Source organism: Ranitomeya imitator, chromosome 1, assembly GCF_032444005.1.
Source record: "Ranitomeya imitator isolate aRanImi1 chromosome 1, aRanImi1.pri, whole genome shotgun sequence".
Lineage (NCBI taxonomy): Eukaryota > Metazoa > Chordata > Amphibia > Anura > Dendrobatidae > Ranitomeya > Ranitomeya imitator.
Window position 1 is genome coordinate 1,240,100,759 of NC_091282.1, and position 16,758 is coordinate 1,240,117,516.

At 44.7% G+C, this 16,758-nt stretch overlaps 1 protein-coding gene across 1 annotated transcript in view; it reads left to right on the forward strand.

Annotated features, from left to right (window-relative positions):
• The window catches only part of LOC138657394 (catenin alpha-2-like), an 805,109-nt gene that overhangs the window by 462,948 nt on the left and 325,403 nt on the right, over positions 1-16,758 (forward strand). Inside the window, exon 3 of the mRNA XM_069745156.1 lies at positions 1,906-2,101. Coding sequence (XP_069601257.1) covers positions 1,906-2,101 — 196 coding nt within the window. The remainder of the gene's footprint in view (positions 1-1,905; positions 2,102-16,758) is intronic.

Consider the following 16,758-nt stretch of genomic DNA (forward strand, 5'->3'; position numbering starts at 1 on the left):
ATAACTTTCAATAGGTATTGCTTTTCTTTATTATTATTATTATTATTATTATTCACTTTTTTAATTCTTTTTTATTGCCATTTTTGGGGATCGATCATACAATTTATGGCTACACATATTTCTTTGTACTGCGAGCAGAGCTCTTTTTAACTTGTTTAGGCATCACTTTGACAATGTGGGGGGGAAAGGAGCCATAACTCGGGGAGGCAGGTAGCAGGGGGGTGGGCGCCATTAGTGTAAGCGGTCAGGCAATAAGGCCGCGCATTGAAGCGGAAGGATGGCATTATACCTAGAAGGAATCAGCGATACAACAAAATGTCAGCGCTGCCTTTACACAGGTCGTTGCCTGTTTCCCGCAGCTTGGTGATCCATTAGTATAGCGGGAAGGAGAATATTAATGTGCAGCTATTGGCATTTACATGAAGCGACGCGGAGAACGGAGGAGAGGGATGGAGCCTCACAAAGATGATATCGATGGCCGCTTCCAAATATCTTCCTAATTAAGCGCTAATGCCCGGTGTGACGCCTTTGGTGTTTCTTTTCCTATTATAACTAATGAGGTTTTCTGACTACTTATTGACTGCTTTAAACAAGTCTCTGCGTCTCCAGCGCACACAGCTGGTGGTGGTTGGTGGGGGGCGACAAACACACGTCTAAAAAGACTAACAAACATATTTCCTAGGTGGTTATCACTTTGTTCTGTCTGAAATGATAAAAATTAAGGCTATCTTATTATTTTTAGTTTTATTTTAAACCAGAAAGAGCGCCACTTGTGACCAAAGGTTGCATCCGGTATTGCAGCATTTATGTATCTGGGGCTGAGGCGTAATACTAGACACAGCCCATGGTCGAGAGTGAAGCTTTTTCATTTACACATAAAAGGTGCAATGAAAAGACAGATAATATATATATATATATATATATATATATATATATATATATATATATATATATATATTTAAAGGGTTTGTCCTCTTTTATCAATAGATTTATGACTTTTCTATATTGTTTCCTCTTTTAACAATTTTTTGCCCATTGGATCAGTTCTATGTAAAAATAAATAAACTCAGTTTTACTTTTCTCTACTGCTTCCTCTGTCTCGGTTGATCAGTTGCAGTCAATCACTGAGCCCAGCAGCTGTAGATAGGAGGAACTGCTGAACTCAGTGATTGTCTGCAGCGCTGTTGACGTTGTGTCACCGCTACAGCCGATCAACAGAGACTTAAGAATTGGTGTAAAGTTTTTCTTTTCCTTTTGTGCTCCTCCATTCCAATAATATCACATGAGCGCTGCTCCACCGATCCTGAAACAACCTTTCTTTTTCTTCCCGCCGTTCCAAAGTTTCACCCCCCCCCCCCCCGATAATAAAGAAGCTAATTTTCTTTTCATCCAATTGGGCGTATACCGCATAACTTCTTTGTAGGCTTTTGCTTTTTTTCCTCCAATACCAGCTATTCAAAACGCAGCCATGCCCACATTAAAGTTCTATGGTATACGCCCAGATGGCTACAGGGAAAATTAGCTTCTTTATCAACGAGGGGTAGAACTTTGGAACAAAGGGAAGAAAATGAAAGGTTGTTTCAGAATCAGTGGAGCAGCTCTAATTGAAGGAGGATTTCTGTTCAAGCCGAAAAAAAAAAATCCATTGAAAACATGCAGAAAATATATGGAATCAAAAAATGTTTATTTTGATAAGCCCCACCCATGCAGAACCCCCAACAAGTCAAATCCTTTCAAAGCTAAAGTGTTAATAGAAAATAAGTATCAAACGTTGTCAACTACGTATAACCAATCAGAGAACAAATTTATGTATATGTATATATATTTATTTCCCATGTTGCTGATTATTTTATTATTGATCCATGTCCTTTCTGCGCGACTGATCCGCATTCATTTATCCCGCAGGTGACAACCCTGGTAAACACAAGTAACAAGGGTCCATCGGGTAAAAAGAAAGGTCGATCTAAAAAAGCTCACGTCCTGGCAGCCTCCGTGGAACAAGCCACCCTAAACTTTTTGGAAAAAGGCGAACAGATTGCAAAAGAAAGTCAGGATCTAAAAGAGGAGTTAATATCTGCGGTGGAGGATGTCAGGAAACAAGGTAACGTCATTGCATTCATCATCGCCTGCCAAATCGGAATTTACGGTTTCTGGGAAACTAAAGCTTAAATTAAACAAGAAATGTATGTTTATGTTTGATATAATATAAAGTAGTCAGTGCACAGCTTGTAAAACAGTGTAAATTTGCACTTTTGTTTTTTGCTCCTCTTGTTCCCAGAACCGCCACTTTTCCATATTGCCATGTGAGGGCTTGATTTTTGGCGGGACAAGATGTACTTTTGAATGACGCTTTGCTTTTGATTTGTTTTAACATATCGTGTACAGGAAAACGGGAAAAAAAATTCCAAGTGAAATTTAAAAAAAAAAGTGCAATTCCACAGTAATTTTTTTTTACCATGTTCACTAAATGCTAAGACTGACCTGCCATTATGATTTTCCAGGTCATTCCAAGTTCATAGACACCAAACATGTCTAGGTTATTTTTTATTTAAGTGATTTAAAAAAAAAATCCAAACTATGGTTATTTTTTTTTTAGGGTATCACAAAATAATGCCACAAACAAATTTTATTTTCACAAACTTCTTGAATGTTTTTCAACATTTAAAGAGAAATTCTCATTAGGATTTAGCCACCTAACCTGAGAGCAGCATGATGTAGGGTCAGAGAGCCTAATTACATCCATGTATCACTTACTCGGCTGCTCAGTGTAGTTTTGATAAAATCAGTGTTTCATCAGCAGGAGATTATCACTAGAGGACTATTCAACCATCACTGATTGGCAGCTTTCTGTTTACACTGTACATAGGCACAAAGCAGCCAATCAGTGATGTGGGCGGGGATATACAGAACTAGAACACTAATAAACAATAATAATAATTATAATAATAATAATGAAGTATATTCCAACTATCAATGTATCCTCATGTTTTCTAGTATTTACCTACTTTTTTCCTAAAAAAAATAACTCAACTCTTTCCACCGGCTGTATCTGGGTTTGCAGCATTCCCTTGAATGGTGGTAAACTTCTGAACCTCGGCTGTTAACTACTTAAACGCAGATGCCAGTCTCTAATAGCAATGGTTGAATGGACATGTGCCATTGCTCGTGATTACAGGTTCACATTGACCCTCTATGATGTGATCGCAATGCAACATCAAGTCGCTATAACAATCGGAGGCCTGCTGAAGCCCCCCATCACTGCCATCATGAGCCTCCTGCTGATGCTGAGCTTCAAAGGAGAACCCCATTTATACTGTATGCGTGTGACGCTGAGTCACTTCTCACAACCAAGCCATGAGACGGGATAGTCAAAGAGTTGGAGGTCAAAAGCCAGCAGGGTTGGTCATAAACAGAAGGAAAAGACAAAGGAGTAGTCAGGTTCCGTACTAAGGTCAGAATACCAGGATGGCGGATCAGAGCAAAAGGGGTTAAACAGACGGATGGTTAGGACGAGGTCCAAGGTCACGCAACGAAAGATCAACAAACAGAACACAAGGCGCAGAGAGACAAACTACACAGTAGCTGAGTGTATGTATGGCAGAGGTCTGGGAGTAACAGGCTAATTATGTAGCCTGACAATCAACTGGGACAAAGAACACCTGGAGACAGCCAGTACCTCCCAGTCTCAGATTGGATGGCCGAACTGTCAATCAACGCACTGAAAGCTCAGCATGCCTCTGCGCCAGACGGGACAACTGAGCTGTCAGAGTTCCTGACAGCTTCAGCACACCCCTGTACCGGATTAGACAGCTGAGCTGTCAGTAACTGCATCCCAGACACACTGACGGGTGGAAACGTGACAATGCCTCAATATTATGGGATTGTAGTAATAATATAAGTGATTGGACGACTACAGGTTCAACTTCCCTAAAGTGACTTACAAATAAAGTAAATATGTTAAAAAATGCAAAAAAAATTATCAGTTTAAATCATTCCCATTTTTCCCTATTAAAATAATTACATTTAAACCACTTTCCGACATGTGCATAATAGTACGCCGATGTCGGACTCCCTCCATTTCATATGGGCTTTGGTGCTGAGCCTACATCTTTTCCGGCACATGTCAGCTTCTTGTAGGGATTCCGGACGTTCCTTGTGCCAATTTGCCCTGATCCAAGATGGAGTCTTGGATCTCGCCCTGTCATGGAACTTCCTGTCTGTCCTGCTTATTTAAGTCTGGGTCATGTGTTCTCCTGTGCCTGAGTATTTTGTGCTGCTGGCTCCTGAACTTCTGCCTGATTGCTGGTTAACTCCCTGCTTCTGCTGCTCATTACTCGGTGGTCTGCCTCGCCACTTTCTGCTGCCTTCCATATTCCGCATGCTCCTTGATCCTGACCGGGATTGTCCTGGGTGTTGCCTCTCGCCTCTGGAACTTCTATGACAGGAAGCACACCAGTGGATGGATCACCCTTGTTTGCTAAACTTTTCCCAGTGTTGTGCATCTTTGCACAACCACACCAGGTGAGAAAGATTCAAGTCACACTTTTCTCACCAAGAAATATTTCCTTATCTGCTACGCTTAAATAGCGCTCTCCCTCTTTTTTCCCCTCATCCTTTTTCTCAGGACTTCATGCTCAACGCACCATCTGCGTATTATTGAACTTCCACCAACAAGTGCGGTGCGCACGTGTGATCAAGTTATTGCTGGACTTCCTCGTTTAAGTACTGTGTGCATTCACACTAATAACCTACTGGACTTCCTCGTTTAAGTGTCTTGTTCGCTTCCACGTCATATCCTTGCTGGACTGGTTCGTACTAGCGGTCGCGCCCCGCTATTCAGTTTGCTGTGATTTACCATATTGTGTCGAGCACCTCGTTACAATTGCAGGGATATCTGTGTTAGTTCTGTTTGCATTTCAGTTTTGTTTAAATACATCTTTTTGTTTGCAGCTTTGCTCTCGGACGGGTTTTATCCCACGCTATCAGATTCCTGAGTACCTACATAATTATTTCAGTGCTTTGAACAGCTAACGTGTGCCTCTAACAGCCGCAGGTGGAATCACGATCCGCCCCGCGGCTGTTAACTAGTTAAATGCCGCTGTCTAACTCTGACAGCAGCATTTAACACGTGCTTCCGGCAAGTGGTGGTCTCTACTTCTTTGTCAAGCAGGTCACATAGGAAATACTACAAAATATAGCTTGGCCAACCAGTAAATGCATCAGGGACTCACCTCAGCCAAGGTTTGGCATTTGTTGAGACAGGAAAAGGAAGTAGAGGTTCTTGAGGAACAGCAGTATTGACCTCTTTTTGAGTATTTGTTAAAATCTTTTTACCCCTTACCCTTAGTATCAAAAAATAAATAAATTCTTAATCATTCTTCATTTTCATTCTTAAAGAAGTACTTCTTGACTTTAAAATTTATGGTGTCATTTGCCAACTGGGCCAATATTGTGGCGATGATTCATATGAAAAATGGCCTGGCCTCATGTAAACTTGAGTCATAGAAATATGGGTTGGACGTCAATCTCTTGCTCTTATTTGCAAACCTTGCTAACAATGAGGCCTATCGGGAACATCCAAGAGGGATCAAGACAGCTGCCCCTGAGGTATGGAGCAATTGTAGAGAAGGGGAAGACAAGCTAGCCTTCCCCTATAAAAAATGGTTGTAATGCTGTATTGTGTGCATATATTCTGATGTATTATCTGTATAGTAAAGATGACTACCATAATGTTTAGTTTATTGTTCTCATCTGGGGCAACAGAAGCAATAGCGGGTAGAAAAAAAGGGTTATAACTGGTCAGCCTTGGTGGAGAGAGGAGTTTTAGGAGTAAGGGCCATTTCACATTGCGCTATTTCCCACGTTCGGTCGCCCTGACGGGGATTACATCTGAACCTCCCACAAAAAGAGATTTGGATGTATGTGCCAATGGGGACATTGATTTTAATTCTGCATTATTTTTGGCCCATTTGGCCCATAGTCTACTGAATCTAGCTACCCACCTCGGATAGGCATATACTGATAAAAATGGTGCACGAAAAATTATATAGTCATAGTAACATAGTAACATAGTTAGTAAGGCCGAAAAAAGACATTTGTCCATCCAGTTCAACCTCTATTCCATCATAATAAATCCCCAGATCTACGTCCTTCTACAGAACCTAATAATTGCATGATACAATATTGTTCTGCTCCAGGAAGACATCCAGGCCTCTCTTGAACCCCTCGACTGAGTTCGCCATCACCACCTCCTCAGGCAAGCAATTCCAGATTCTCACTGCCCTAACAGTAAAGAATCCTCTTCTATGTTGGTGGAAAAACCTTCTCTCCTCCAGACGCAAAGAATGCCCCCCTGTGCCCGTCACCTTCAATGGCCCTGTCGAAGCATTCGTGCAAATCCCGTTTTGCTGTAGGTTCAAAGGTAAGCCCCAAAGAGGCCCCTGAACATGGGAGAAAATGAAGTGTCAAGCACCCTAAAAAGAAAGATAGTTCCTGGATAGAGTGAGTCAGCTCTTGGAAGCTGGTTGTGAAAGATGGATAACCAAGAAGCAGAGCTGCAGCCTGGATGTGTGCGCAAGGTAGAAGAGTTTGTGGCAGCAAGCCTTTAACTGTAAATGAATAAGTGACATTCTGGATGTTTAGTATGGCCAGAAGATCCTGAATTAGGAAATGGAAGAGCCAGAAGGATAGCTCAGCGGCAGCTGGTATAGCCAGGAGCTCAGAAGATGTAGCTGTGTATTCGTGGGGACCCTGAGATAGCATAGTCATCGTGAAGTAGAGGCAACGTTTAGGCCGGACCTGAGAATGTTGTTAAGAGATGCTGGATCTCCGAGATTGCGGCACAGGTATCGCAAGAAAGTGGGCTCTGGTCTATGGAGGACAGATGGATGACATGAAATACTAATTATTGACACTGTTAACCAGTGATGTGCTGCCACAAGTGACCATTCTGCCTGTGCCTCTGCGTAAAGCAAAAGATGCAAACAACAAGATTTGTACCTGTTACTTACTGTATATACCGGTAAAACTTACTTTACGTTTATAACCTGTACATCCTTCCTTGCTATTGAATTATATCTTGGGTCCCTGTTACATCCAAGGGTATCCGGCAGTAGTGAGGAGCATCTGAAGTGTCTGACATCAACATGCACACACAGGAACCTGTCTGTGGTGGCATCAAAACAACTCAAGCCGTGCGACCATTTCCAGTTGACCATCAGGTGGACAATGGTCATGGGGGATTTTTATCCTCCAGATACAAGTAAGAAAGTCAATTCCAAGACAGAATGCAGAGGTCTTTAAAAATGATAAGCTATGTTGGGATAAGCACCTACATAGTAGCCTAGAAAGTGATTTTTCACCTGGCCCAGAAGCTTCTCGCTTCTACTGTGTTGGGGATAACGAGGTCTCAAGTTGACCATCAGGTGGACATGGTCATGGGGGATTTTTATCCTCCGGATACGAATAAGAAAGTCAATTCCAAGACAGAATGCAGAGGTCTTTAAAAATGATAAGCTATGTTGGGATAAGCACCTACATAGTAGCCTAGAAAGTGATTTTTCACCTGGCCCAGAAGCTTCTCAGCTCTACTGTGTTGGGGATAACGAGGTCTCAAGTTGACCACTATGAAATGGTTTGGGATTTTTTGACATTACTGAGGCACACTGTGTAATATATTCTAACTTTCTTACTAACATAAACCGCCAGTAAGATAAGGAAGACATTAAAGCAGCAAAGTCCTAAATTGTCTCCGCTTGGCCTATTCCGGAGAGACGTGACGTGATACATAGCATTGTGCTCCATTACAGAGATGCATTGTACATCCTAAGGAAGCAGGGTCACAAACAGCGGCGGCATCCGCAGTTAGCGAGACAGTTTTAGATGGCGTTATCGTAGATGAAATGTTTACAAGCGCACCCGCAAAATACATCACCTGTAATAAAACCAGGAGAGCATAATAAGATCTGCGAGGGGCCTGATCATCCCGTAAAAACCTGCAAATGGAAAATAATTATTAGATTACTGAAAAGAAACGTTAGACTTTATCTTCTCATTCTCCGGTGTATGGTATCTCAGGTAAGCAGACGTTCAGCCGCAGGAAAATTAGATTATTTTTTATATATATTGGTGGTTTTCGCGGACACAGTATGAGCAAATAATGGTCTTATCTCTCCGCCCGGGATAACGTTCAGAATTAATGGCGATCGCCGTTCAAAGAGAAAAGGCAATGCGTTACGTGTATTTGGATGCAGAGAAAAGAATAATCCGCTCCAATCCTTCGAGAATCCTTTACCAATGTACCATTAATACTGATCTACCGATAAAGAAAAGTTGTCCATAGTTTTCAGGTTAGGACTTTTCTAATAAACTAGTCTCACATCTTCAACATCAGTTTTTGGCGATCAGTCTTGGTTCATCACGTTTCAGACTTCAACGGGGAATTCCATCTGAAGCCTCGAAAAATTAGAATTGCACAGAACCAAGATGGAGGCATTTACAATAATAACAGACAGGATTACCTTGTATTCCATTTGGCCTCCATTTTGGCAATGTCCGTCTTTTTAGGCAGATGCAGAAACACGGTTTACAAGGCTTAGGTTTACAAATAAAATGGAGGCCAGACACAGTCCAGTAAAGCGAATGGCTCCATCAAGGGTTACATCCAAAATGTTTAGGGGCTTTAAACAGAATCTCCTGAGTCTCGAAGTAGAGTGAAACATAATGTGAACATAGCTCGTTACATGTACTTTTGAGGCACTTTCTGTTGCCCCCTTTCTATATGGTGTGCTGCCACGCAAGTGTGCAAACAATTATACCGTACAATGGTTAATTAACCAGATACAGTATGTTATCTGAAAAAGAGTGCCACACCATATGCTGGCCAAATTTAATCAGTTCCTGTGAATCGTTTCCCAAAAATTTGTATTACAAAAATTTATATCACGGCTAATCCAGTTGCGAGGAAAAGACGTAAATAACACTCTCGGGTCACCTAACACTGTGTCACACTCTTTGATGGTAACACCACATCCTTAGCAATGTCAAAGTGACTTCCAAATATATTTATTTATATGGGAAAGCGAATGCTACTATTCTTCGCTGTCATACACACTTTCGGAGCTACATGACTGAGCTGTGACATTCACTCATTAAAAAAATTCACTCCAAAATGGTTGCTGCATTTCCTGCTCCAGCTTTTTTATAGGCTAGGAAAGGTTATTCTACTGTCATAGGGTTATCATGACAGGGAAGAGCCAGAAAACCACAGCATCTCATTTTTCCTACTCCTGCGCTGAATAGAAGCACTTAACCTTCTTTTTAAACATTGTAAATTTCTTTTGGCAGTACAGGGGTTAATCTGTCATTTGGGGAGCTCTGGTAGCTAGGGCTCTCAGCTGAGCAAGGTTAGCCACTCCTATCCTCAATATAAACTGGGTCCTGATTGACACACATCAACAGAGAAAGCTTTTGCTGCATGGCTGGGAGGATAGTAGTTGGTGGTTATATGAGAAGGAGTTTGGTGGATTTATCTGTGCCCTTTGCTAGGTTTTGAGAGTGTGATATTTCCCTTTCTACTTCTACTTTTGTTTTACCCCATCCTCCACTCCCCGATGCATTCCTCTGTTATATGTAAGTGTATATTTGTATGCATGGTATTTTCCATTTCCCCTGTTGGTGTTGGTGCACTGCTACTCAACTATTCCCTGGGTGGGGGAAGGGTACAGACAGAGGGCGGATTCAGAAGCTAAGGCAAGGTACGTGGCCCCCGCATCTTCACCTTCAGAAGTATCTAGGGGAACAGGGCGAGCTAGGGAACCCCCTAATGTTAGGGGCAAGAAATTAACCCTTGGTCCTGGGACACCCAATATAAGAGTCGTAACAGCTGTACTGTGTGATGCGATAACTGCCATCTATTTTTGGGGAGCCTGTCTGATTGAGCCTGAGGATATGTGAGTTTTCTCTGATAGATGCAATTGTCAGAATTGTATAAAATGTCAGCAGGCAATTTGGGGATTCACACAAATTGAATGGTCATTTGATCAAATTATCTGGGTCCAGCAAATTTCCTAAAATTTGTCATGGATTTGAATTGCATCAAATCAATTTACTCATCTCATCTCTACTCCTTACTTAAAGTAATCTGTAATTTCTCTGGGGAATGGACCCAGGAGTCAGACTTTCTGCATTTAAAGCAGATGTTTTGACAACTACACTATCAAACATAATCGTGATACCTGAGGTAATCTAATAATAGCGCTGTACTGTGTCTAAGTAATACTGCTATATGCCATTATTAACGCCACTAATCACTATGCTCTGCTCCAGAACCGCCTTCATGGTGACACGTCTTTAGGAAATTGATAAGTGCCACTGATGTAACTAAACTTTTTTCTTTACTCATCATCCAAAAATTGTAAAATGATGAATTTTTGTAATGTACATTATTACCTTATATTGCCATGTTCATGCCCCTTTGCAAGCTCATTTCAACTGCTGCTCAGCAAGAGCTTCATACTAGATTCCAGCAATCAGAGAACTGTACTTTCATTGTCCTGTATTTAAAGGGGACCTGTCACATTGGATAATACTAATGACTTGCAGATATGGGGTAAATCTGAAAGTTAATTGCATTAGAAAGGTGCCTGGCTGCTGGACTGAAAGCAAAGGTCACTGGAGAAAATGAACTTTAAACCTCCAGAGAGCCACCAGCTTTCAGTCATATAGGTTTGCCGGTGCAGCTGCAGTCACTGCTTGCAAAACTGTGAGAGGCAGCTAGCACTTTGACTGGCAGCTGATTCTGTCAAAGTGCAAGGGTGTGCTTACAGCTGACAGTCACTGTGTCCTGAGCTATGACTGTAGCCACGCCACTATTAATATATAACTGAAAGTTGCTGGCTCTCCGAAGGCTGAAAGTTCAATTTCTCTCATTATCTGCACTTTCAATACAGCAGCCTGGCATCTTTCTAATGCAATTAGCATGCTGATTAACCTTAAATCTGCAGGTTAATATCTTTATCCAACATAATAGGTTCCTTTTCAATAAGGAGAGTTTGTATACATAACTCAGATTGTTCGAATAAAGTATACAGATCTTGCTAAGCAGCAGCTGAAAGGAGCTTCTAAAGGAGCATAAACTGTGCATTGACACAGCACTGCAGCAAAGAGTTTTGGAGAGATGGAAGCAAGATAAGATAACGAAGTATAGTAGAAAAATTGATAACTTGCAATACGTGAAGGATATTTAAATAAAAACACTAACTCGCTCTATGCTCCTTGCCTTGCAACAATGCTTCGATTGGCTGCTTCTATGATAAGCACAGAAAAAGTTCATTTTTAACTTGGTCAGATGGGTGACAGTTTAGTGTATGCCTCATAGCTGGATTACCTCTGTATGAATCTGGAATGCCGACAGGGCCGTGGGTTACTCAGTACCGGGTCCGGTACTTAAAGAGATGTGTCACGACGGCAGCCACCCAGTCCGTGGCCCTGGGTGCCCAAGTAAAAGGGAAAGGACTATAACGGGTTGCCTGAATAAAGTCTGTTCGTGACGCCACCTGTGATATTTGGTCAGGGATGACTGATGCTGCTTAGAGGGGCCCACTGGAGTGATGTTGTGGCAGCTGGACGGCATGGCTTCCCACAGGTGAAACTGGGTCCCACGGGGCTCCCGGTGTATAGATAAAGATGGTCGATGGTGTAGCAAGAAACAGAGGACACAGGGTTGCAGTCTCTTTACCTGGTTTACTGATGAATTCTGGCAGCCACAGTCCAGGGTACAGGATCACAGGTACTGGTATGATCAGGCCAGCTTGGAAGCAAATCTGGAACCCCCCTAACCAGGTGGGATTGGAAACCTTCCTAATAGTGCTGTGGTGTAGTCCGTTACTGCCTAAGCCTCTCACAAGGTCCTCACGTTTCTCTCTGTCCTCCTTGCAGGTAGGACACTAACCTTTATAACAGGTGGCTCGAGCCTTTTTACAGGATCTCTATCACTACCCGGGCTCTCTGTGTCACTGTGTCTTTAGGTGTTGGGGTGGACAGGTGACTTGCAATCCATCTGTCCCGCCGGTTTCTGCTGTGAGACGTGGAGTACTGCACAACCATGTTCTTCTGGCTACCGGTATCTGCGCTCAGCATGGAGGTAGCCCAGTCGCAGCTAACCCCCAGCTCCTCACTCTCCTGCACTTCACTTCCCTTTCAAGCTCTCTACAATCTGTTCCACTTTCCTTTCTCTCTTTCCAGGAGCTGCAGCAACTCACATGGCTGCACGGCCCCTCTCTTGAGCTCTCTGCTGTCCCTCTGACAGACTGACTTCAGTTCCTGTCTCTGGCAGACTCACTCACTTACTGACTAACTTTCCCTCCAGACCAGAATATATATAGGGGAGCCACCCACGAGCTGGATCAGAGCTCCCCCTTCTGGCCTGGAGTGTGAACATGTTGAATGTTTGTGATCACCTGATAAAAGGGATCCTTCATCGCTTCCAAGCGTGACATCACTCTTCCCGTGAGGAAAGCAATGCCACTGTACAACCAGGAACCTGGGGTGTTGCAAATCCATTCCACAGGATTACATGTGCATAAGGAAGCCCCTGAATAGACACAAGTTGTCAGTCTTTGTCTTAGGATATGTCTTCTGTCACCTGTTGAATTACACTTGGATCCTAATCATATCTTTCTCCCTACTTTTCCTTTAACATACCATGTTTCGGACCTATAGAAGCTACTGGATCTGACCACAGTCTACACCCGACCATGCTCCAGTCCTGTGTTCAGTTGTCACTTCAGCCTCCAGGTACCAACTAGTGGCTCTTCTGGGTATTACAATCCAGTGTATCCAGAACCAAATCGAACTGCAAGGATCCACGATCCCAACCATGTGCTCACTATATGTCACTATACAATAATGGTCAATTTACATTGCAGATATAACACACTGCATTCAGAGAGAACCATGCAATACTCTTTTTGAGCTGTGATGGCGCCATAGGGAAATTATGCATCTTGGGATCCTAACAGGAGGACAACCTGCAAGTTTGACCACAAATAGTTAAACAAAAGTTTCATCAGCTTTCCATTCTTTCATTCCACTCCTTCCCTCATTAATGTGGCGACTGTCACTTATATAATTTATTACCGCCATCCCAAGATGAAGAAACAAATGAGCACATTTTCCTATAATGTGTGTCTGAAAATCCCGGCCTTTGGGACGCGGCGTTTGAGAGTACGCAATGTTCCGTGCTCAATTGATGTAAAATAAATGTGACATTTAAACCCCAAGATTTATTACGACAAACACAGATAAGACTTTATGCAAAACCATCAGAATGTGCGAGAGACGGAATTATTCTCCATCCAGCCGCCATGGGTGTTAGGACTGGCGGAACGCACCAAGACAGGTGACGAAGATGCGTTCGCAGTCCGGGGTCCACCGTGCAGGTGAGATCCTGCTGCTAGCAATTTGCAGACTCTATAGCGGTACACTAAAGTAAACACGCGTGGGTTAAACCTCACCCAGCGTGAGGAAAGCGATCCTGTTAATTCACAGGACCGCAATACCGCACTAGAGAGCGAGCAAGTGGCCAGCGGACTTAACCCCAGAAGGGATTGAAGCCCGATTAGGCCCTTGCTGGCACAACACCGCAACTGGGTGTGTAGAGAACCTTCAGAAATATAAGCGCACAAGTGCGCGAGCGATGCCGCACTAACGGACGCCACTAACCACCCAGACTTGGGTATGGAAAGCGCAAGGCAGGCGCACGGCGCCGTACTGGCAGGCACAGCTACAGGACGCTGTGATGTGTGTTTAGTGCTGTAGGCTAAGTCGGGCGCTAGATAGCAGCCGTACACCTTCCGCGAACAGACATTCAATAGGGAAGGGGTAACCAAGAACGACTTGCACTCACACATACACACATATCAATTGTAAGACAATACTAGCGCATGGCCGTGCGGTCATGCGCAGTTTATATAGCTGCAGCACAGGAAATGGCTACAGAACTTTTGCCCTTCTAGGACCTGCCAAGAGGACCAATGGAATGTGCCGCAGAGCCTGAGCACATGACCCTCGATCTCCAACGGGAGATCTTGCCCTGGGCATGCTCAGTGTGTGCAGATAAGGACTTAGTCCCAGAGAAGTCCGCTCGCTGCTGACCAGAATAGGCTTCAAAGGCAGAAGCTGGAGAAGCAGCAATAACTCTTCTCACAGAGTCAGACTGAGCGAGACGCTGGGATCGACGTCCCTGCTGAGCAGACTCCACTGCGGCTGGAGGGGAATGGGAGACCGCAGCGGAGACGGATCGAGATTCCCCCTGTGCAGCAGAGGAAACTCGACTCCTAACATTACCCCCCCTCCTAGGGCCCCCCCCTCCTTGGGCCTCGCTACGCTCGAAGGCAGCAATGAGCTGTGGGGCCCGAATGTTTTCAGCAGGCTCCCAAGACCTGTCCTCTGGACCATAACCCTTCCAATCCACCAAATAAAACTTTTTGCCGCGTACCACCTTGCACCCTAAAATAGCGTTCACCTCGTAATCGTCCGTAGACGAACCCGATGTCCCGGCAGATGACTCGGAAAACCGGGACATGTATACGGGTTTCAAGAGGGACACATGAAAGGTGTCGGTGATACCCAAGCGTGGAGGAAGAGCCAGGCGGTAGACCACGGGATTAACCTGCTCGAGGACCTTGAATGGGCCCAAGTAGCGAGGAGCAAACTTAGTGGACTCAACTCGCAGCCTGATGTTACGGGCGGAGAGCCACACCAAGTCGCCAGGAGCAAAGGCCGGGGCAGGGCGCCGATGTGCATCGGCGGAGGACCTCATTCTCTCCTTCGAGGCCCAAATGGCATCCTGAGTGCGGTCCCAAATGTCCCGTGCCTCCACTGCCCAGTCTGCCACCCTGGAGTCAGCAGAGGACACGGGCATAGGCACAGGAACCCGCGGATGCTGGCCGTAATTAAGGAGGAAAGGAGTCTGACCGGTGGAATCGGCTACAGCGTTATTAAGGGCGAACTCTGCCCATGGTAATAAAGATGCCCAGTCATCCTGCCTGGCAGAAACAAAATGTCGCAGATATGTGACCAGAGTCTGATTGGCCCTCTCTACCAACCCATTCGTCTCGGGATGATATGCGGAAGAGAGATTTAACTCAATGCTGAGAAGACGACAAAGCTCTCTCCAGAACCGAGACGCAAACTGGGGACCCCGGTCACTGACAATTTTGTCTGGCATGCCGTGTAGGCGGAAGATGTGTCTTATGAACAACGCTGCCAAGGCCCGTGCAGAAGGTAACCGTGGGAGCGGCACCAAGTGCACCATTTTCGAGAAATGATCGGTAATTACCCAAATGACGGTACAGCCGCGAGACTTGGGCAAACCCACTACAAAGTCCATCCCGACCATCTCCCAGGGCCTGTCTGCCACCGGCAAGGGATAGAGTAACCCAGACGGCCGTTGTCGAGGAGACTTATTTTTGGCGCATGAGACACACGCCAGAACGTAATCCCTGACATCTCGCAGCATATGCGGCCACCAGTACGTCCTCGCCAGCAGCTCAGATGTCCTTTTAGTCCCAAAGTGTCCACCCACCCTGGAGGAATGAGCCCAAGAGAGAACCTCCGGTCGCAAATTTATGGGCACAAAAGTCTTGCCTGGAGGCACAGACTCAAGCGACACCGGAGCCACGGTTCTCAAGCTCTCAGAAGGAACAATAAGCCGAGGCTCTCCTTCCTCCTCCTCAGATGACACAACAGAGCGAGAAAGAGCATCAGCTCGAATGTTCTTCTCCCCAGCGACATAATGGAGGGTGAAGTGGAATCGGGAGAAGAATAAGGACCATCTGGCCTGGCGAGAATTTAGCCTCTGGGCTGTTTGCAAATATAGCAAATTTTTATGGTCTGTAAATACTTGAAAGGGAAAACGAGCCCCCTCCAAGAGATGTCTCCACTCAGAGAAAGCCAATTTCATCGCTAGCAACTCCCTGTCCCCGATGGAATAATTCCTCTCCGCTGGTGTGAAGGTCTTGGAGAAGAAAAAGCACGGATACTTCCGACCTTGAGCATCCTTCTGGAAGAGGACTGCTCCAGCACCAACGGAAGAGGCATCCACCTCCATTATAAACGGCTTATCGACATCGGGACGATGTAGGATGGGAGCGCTAGCAAAATGAGACTTAGTAGAAGAAAAGGCCCTGGAGACCTCTTCAGGCCACACTTTGGGATTTGCTCCCTTCTTGGTGAGGGCTACCAAGGGAGCTACCAAAGTTGAGAAATGGGGGATGAACTGGCGGTAATAATTAATGAACCCCATAAAGCGCTGCACCGCTTTAAGTGAATGGGGTTCTTGCCAGTCCATCACAGCCTGTAGTTTGGCAGGATCCATAGCCAATCCTTGGGCAGAGATGATATAGCCCAAGAAAGGTAAAGACTCCTGCTCAAACACACACTTCTCCAACTTTGCGTAAAGAGAGTTTGCCCGTAAGAGGTCGAAGACTCTGCCAACATCTCTCCGGTGGGAGTCAATATCTGGAGAGAAGATGAGAATATCATCCAGATAGACTACGACCGAGGTGGAAAGCATATCCCGGAAGATGTCGTTGACAAAGTCTTGGAAAACGGCTGGGGCATTACAGAGCCCGAAGGGCATCACCAGATACTCATAATGCCCATCTCTGGTGTTAAACGCCGTCTTCCATTCGTCCCCCTCACGAATGCGAATCAGGTTATAAGCTCCCCGCAGGTCTAATTTGGTAAATACCTTAG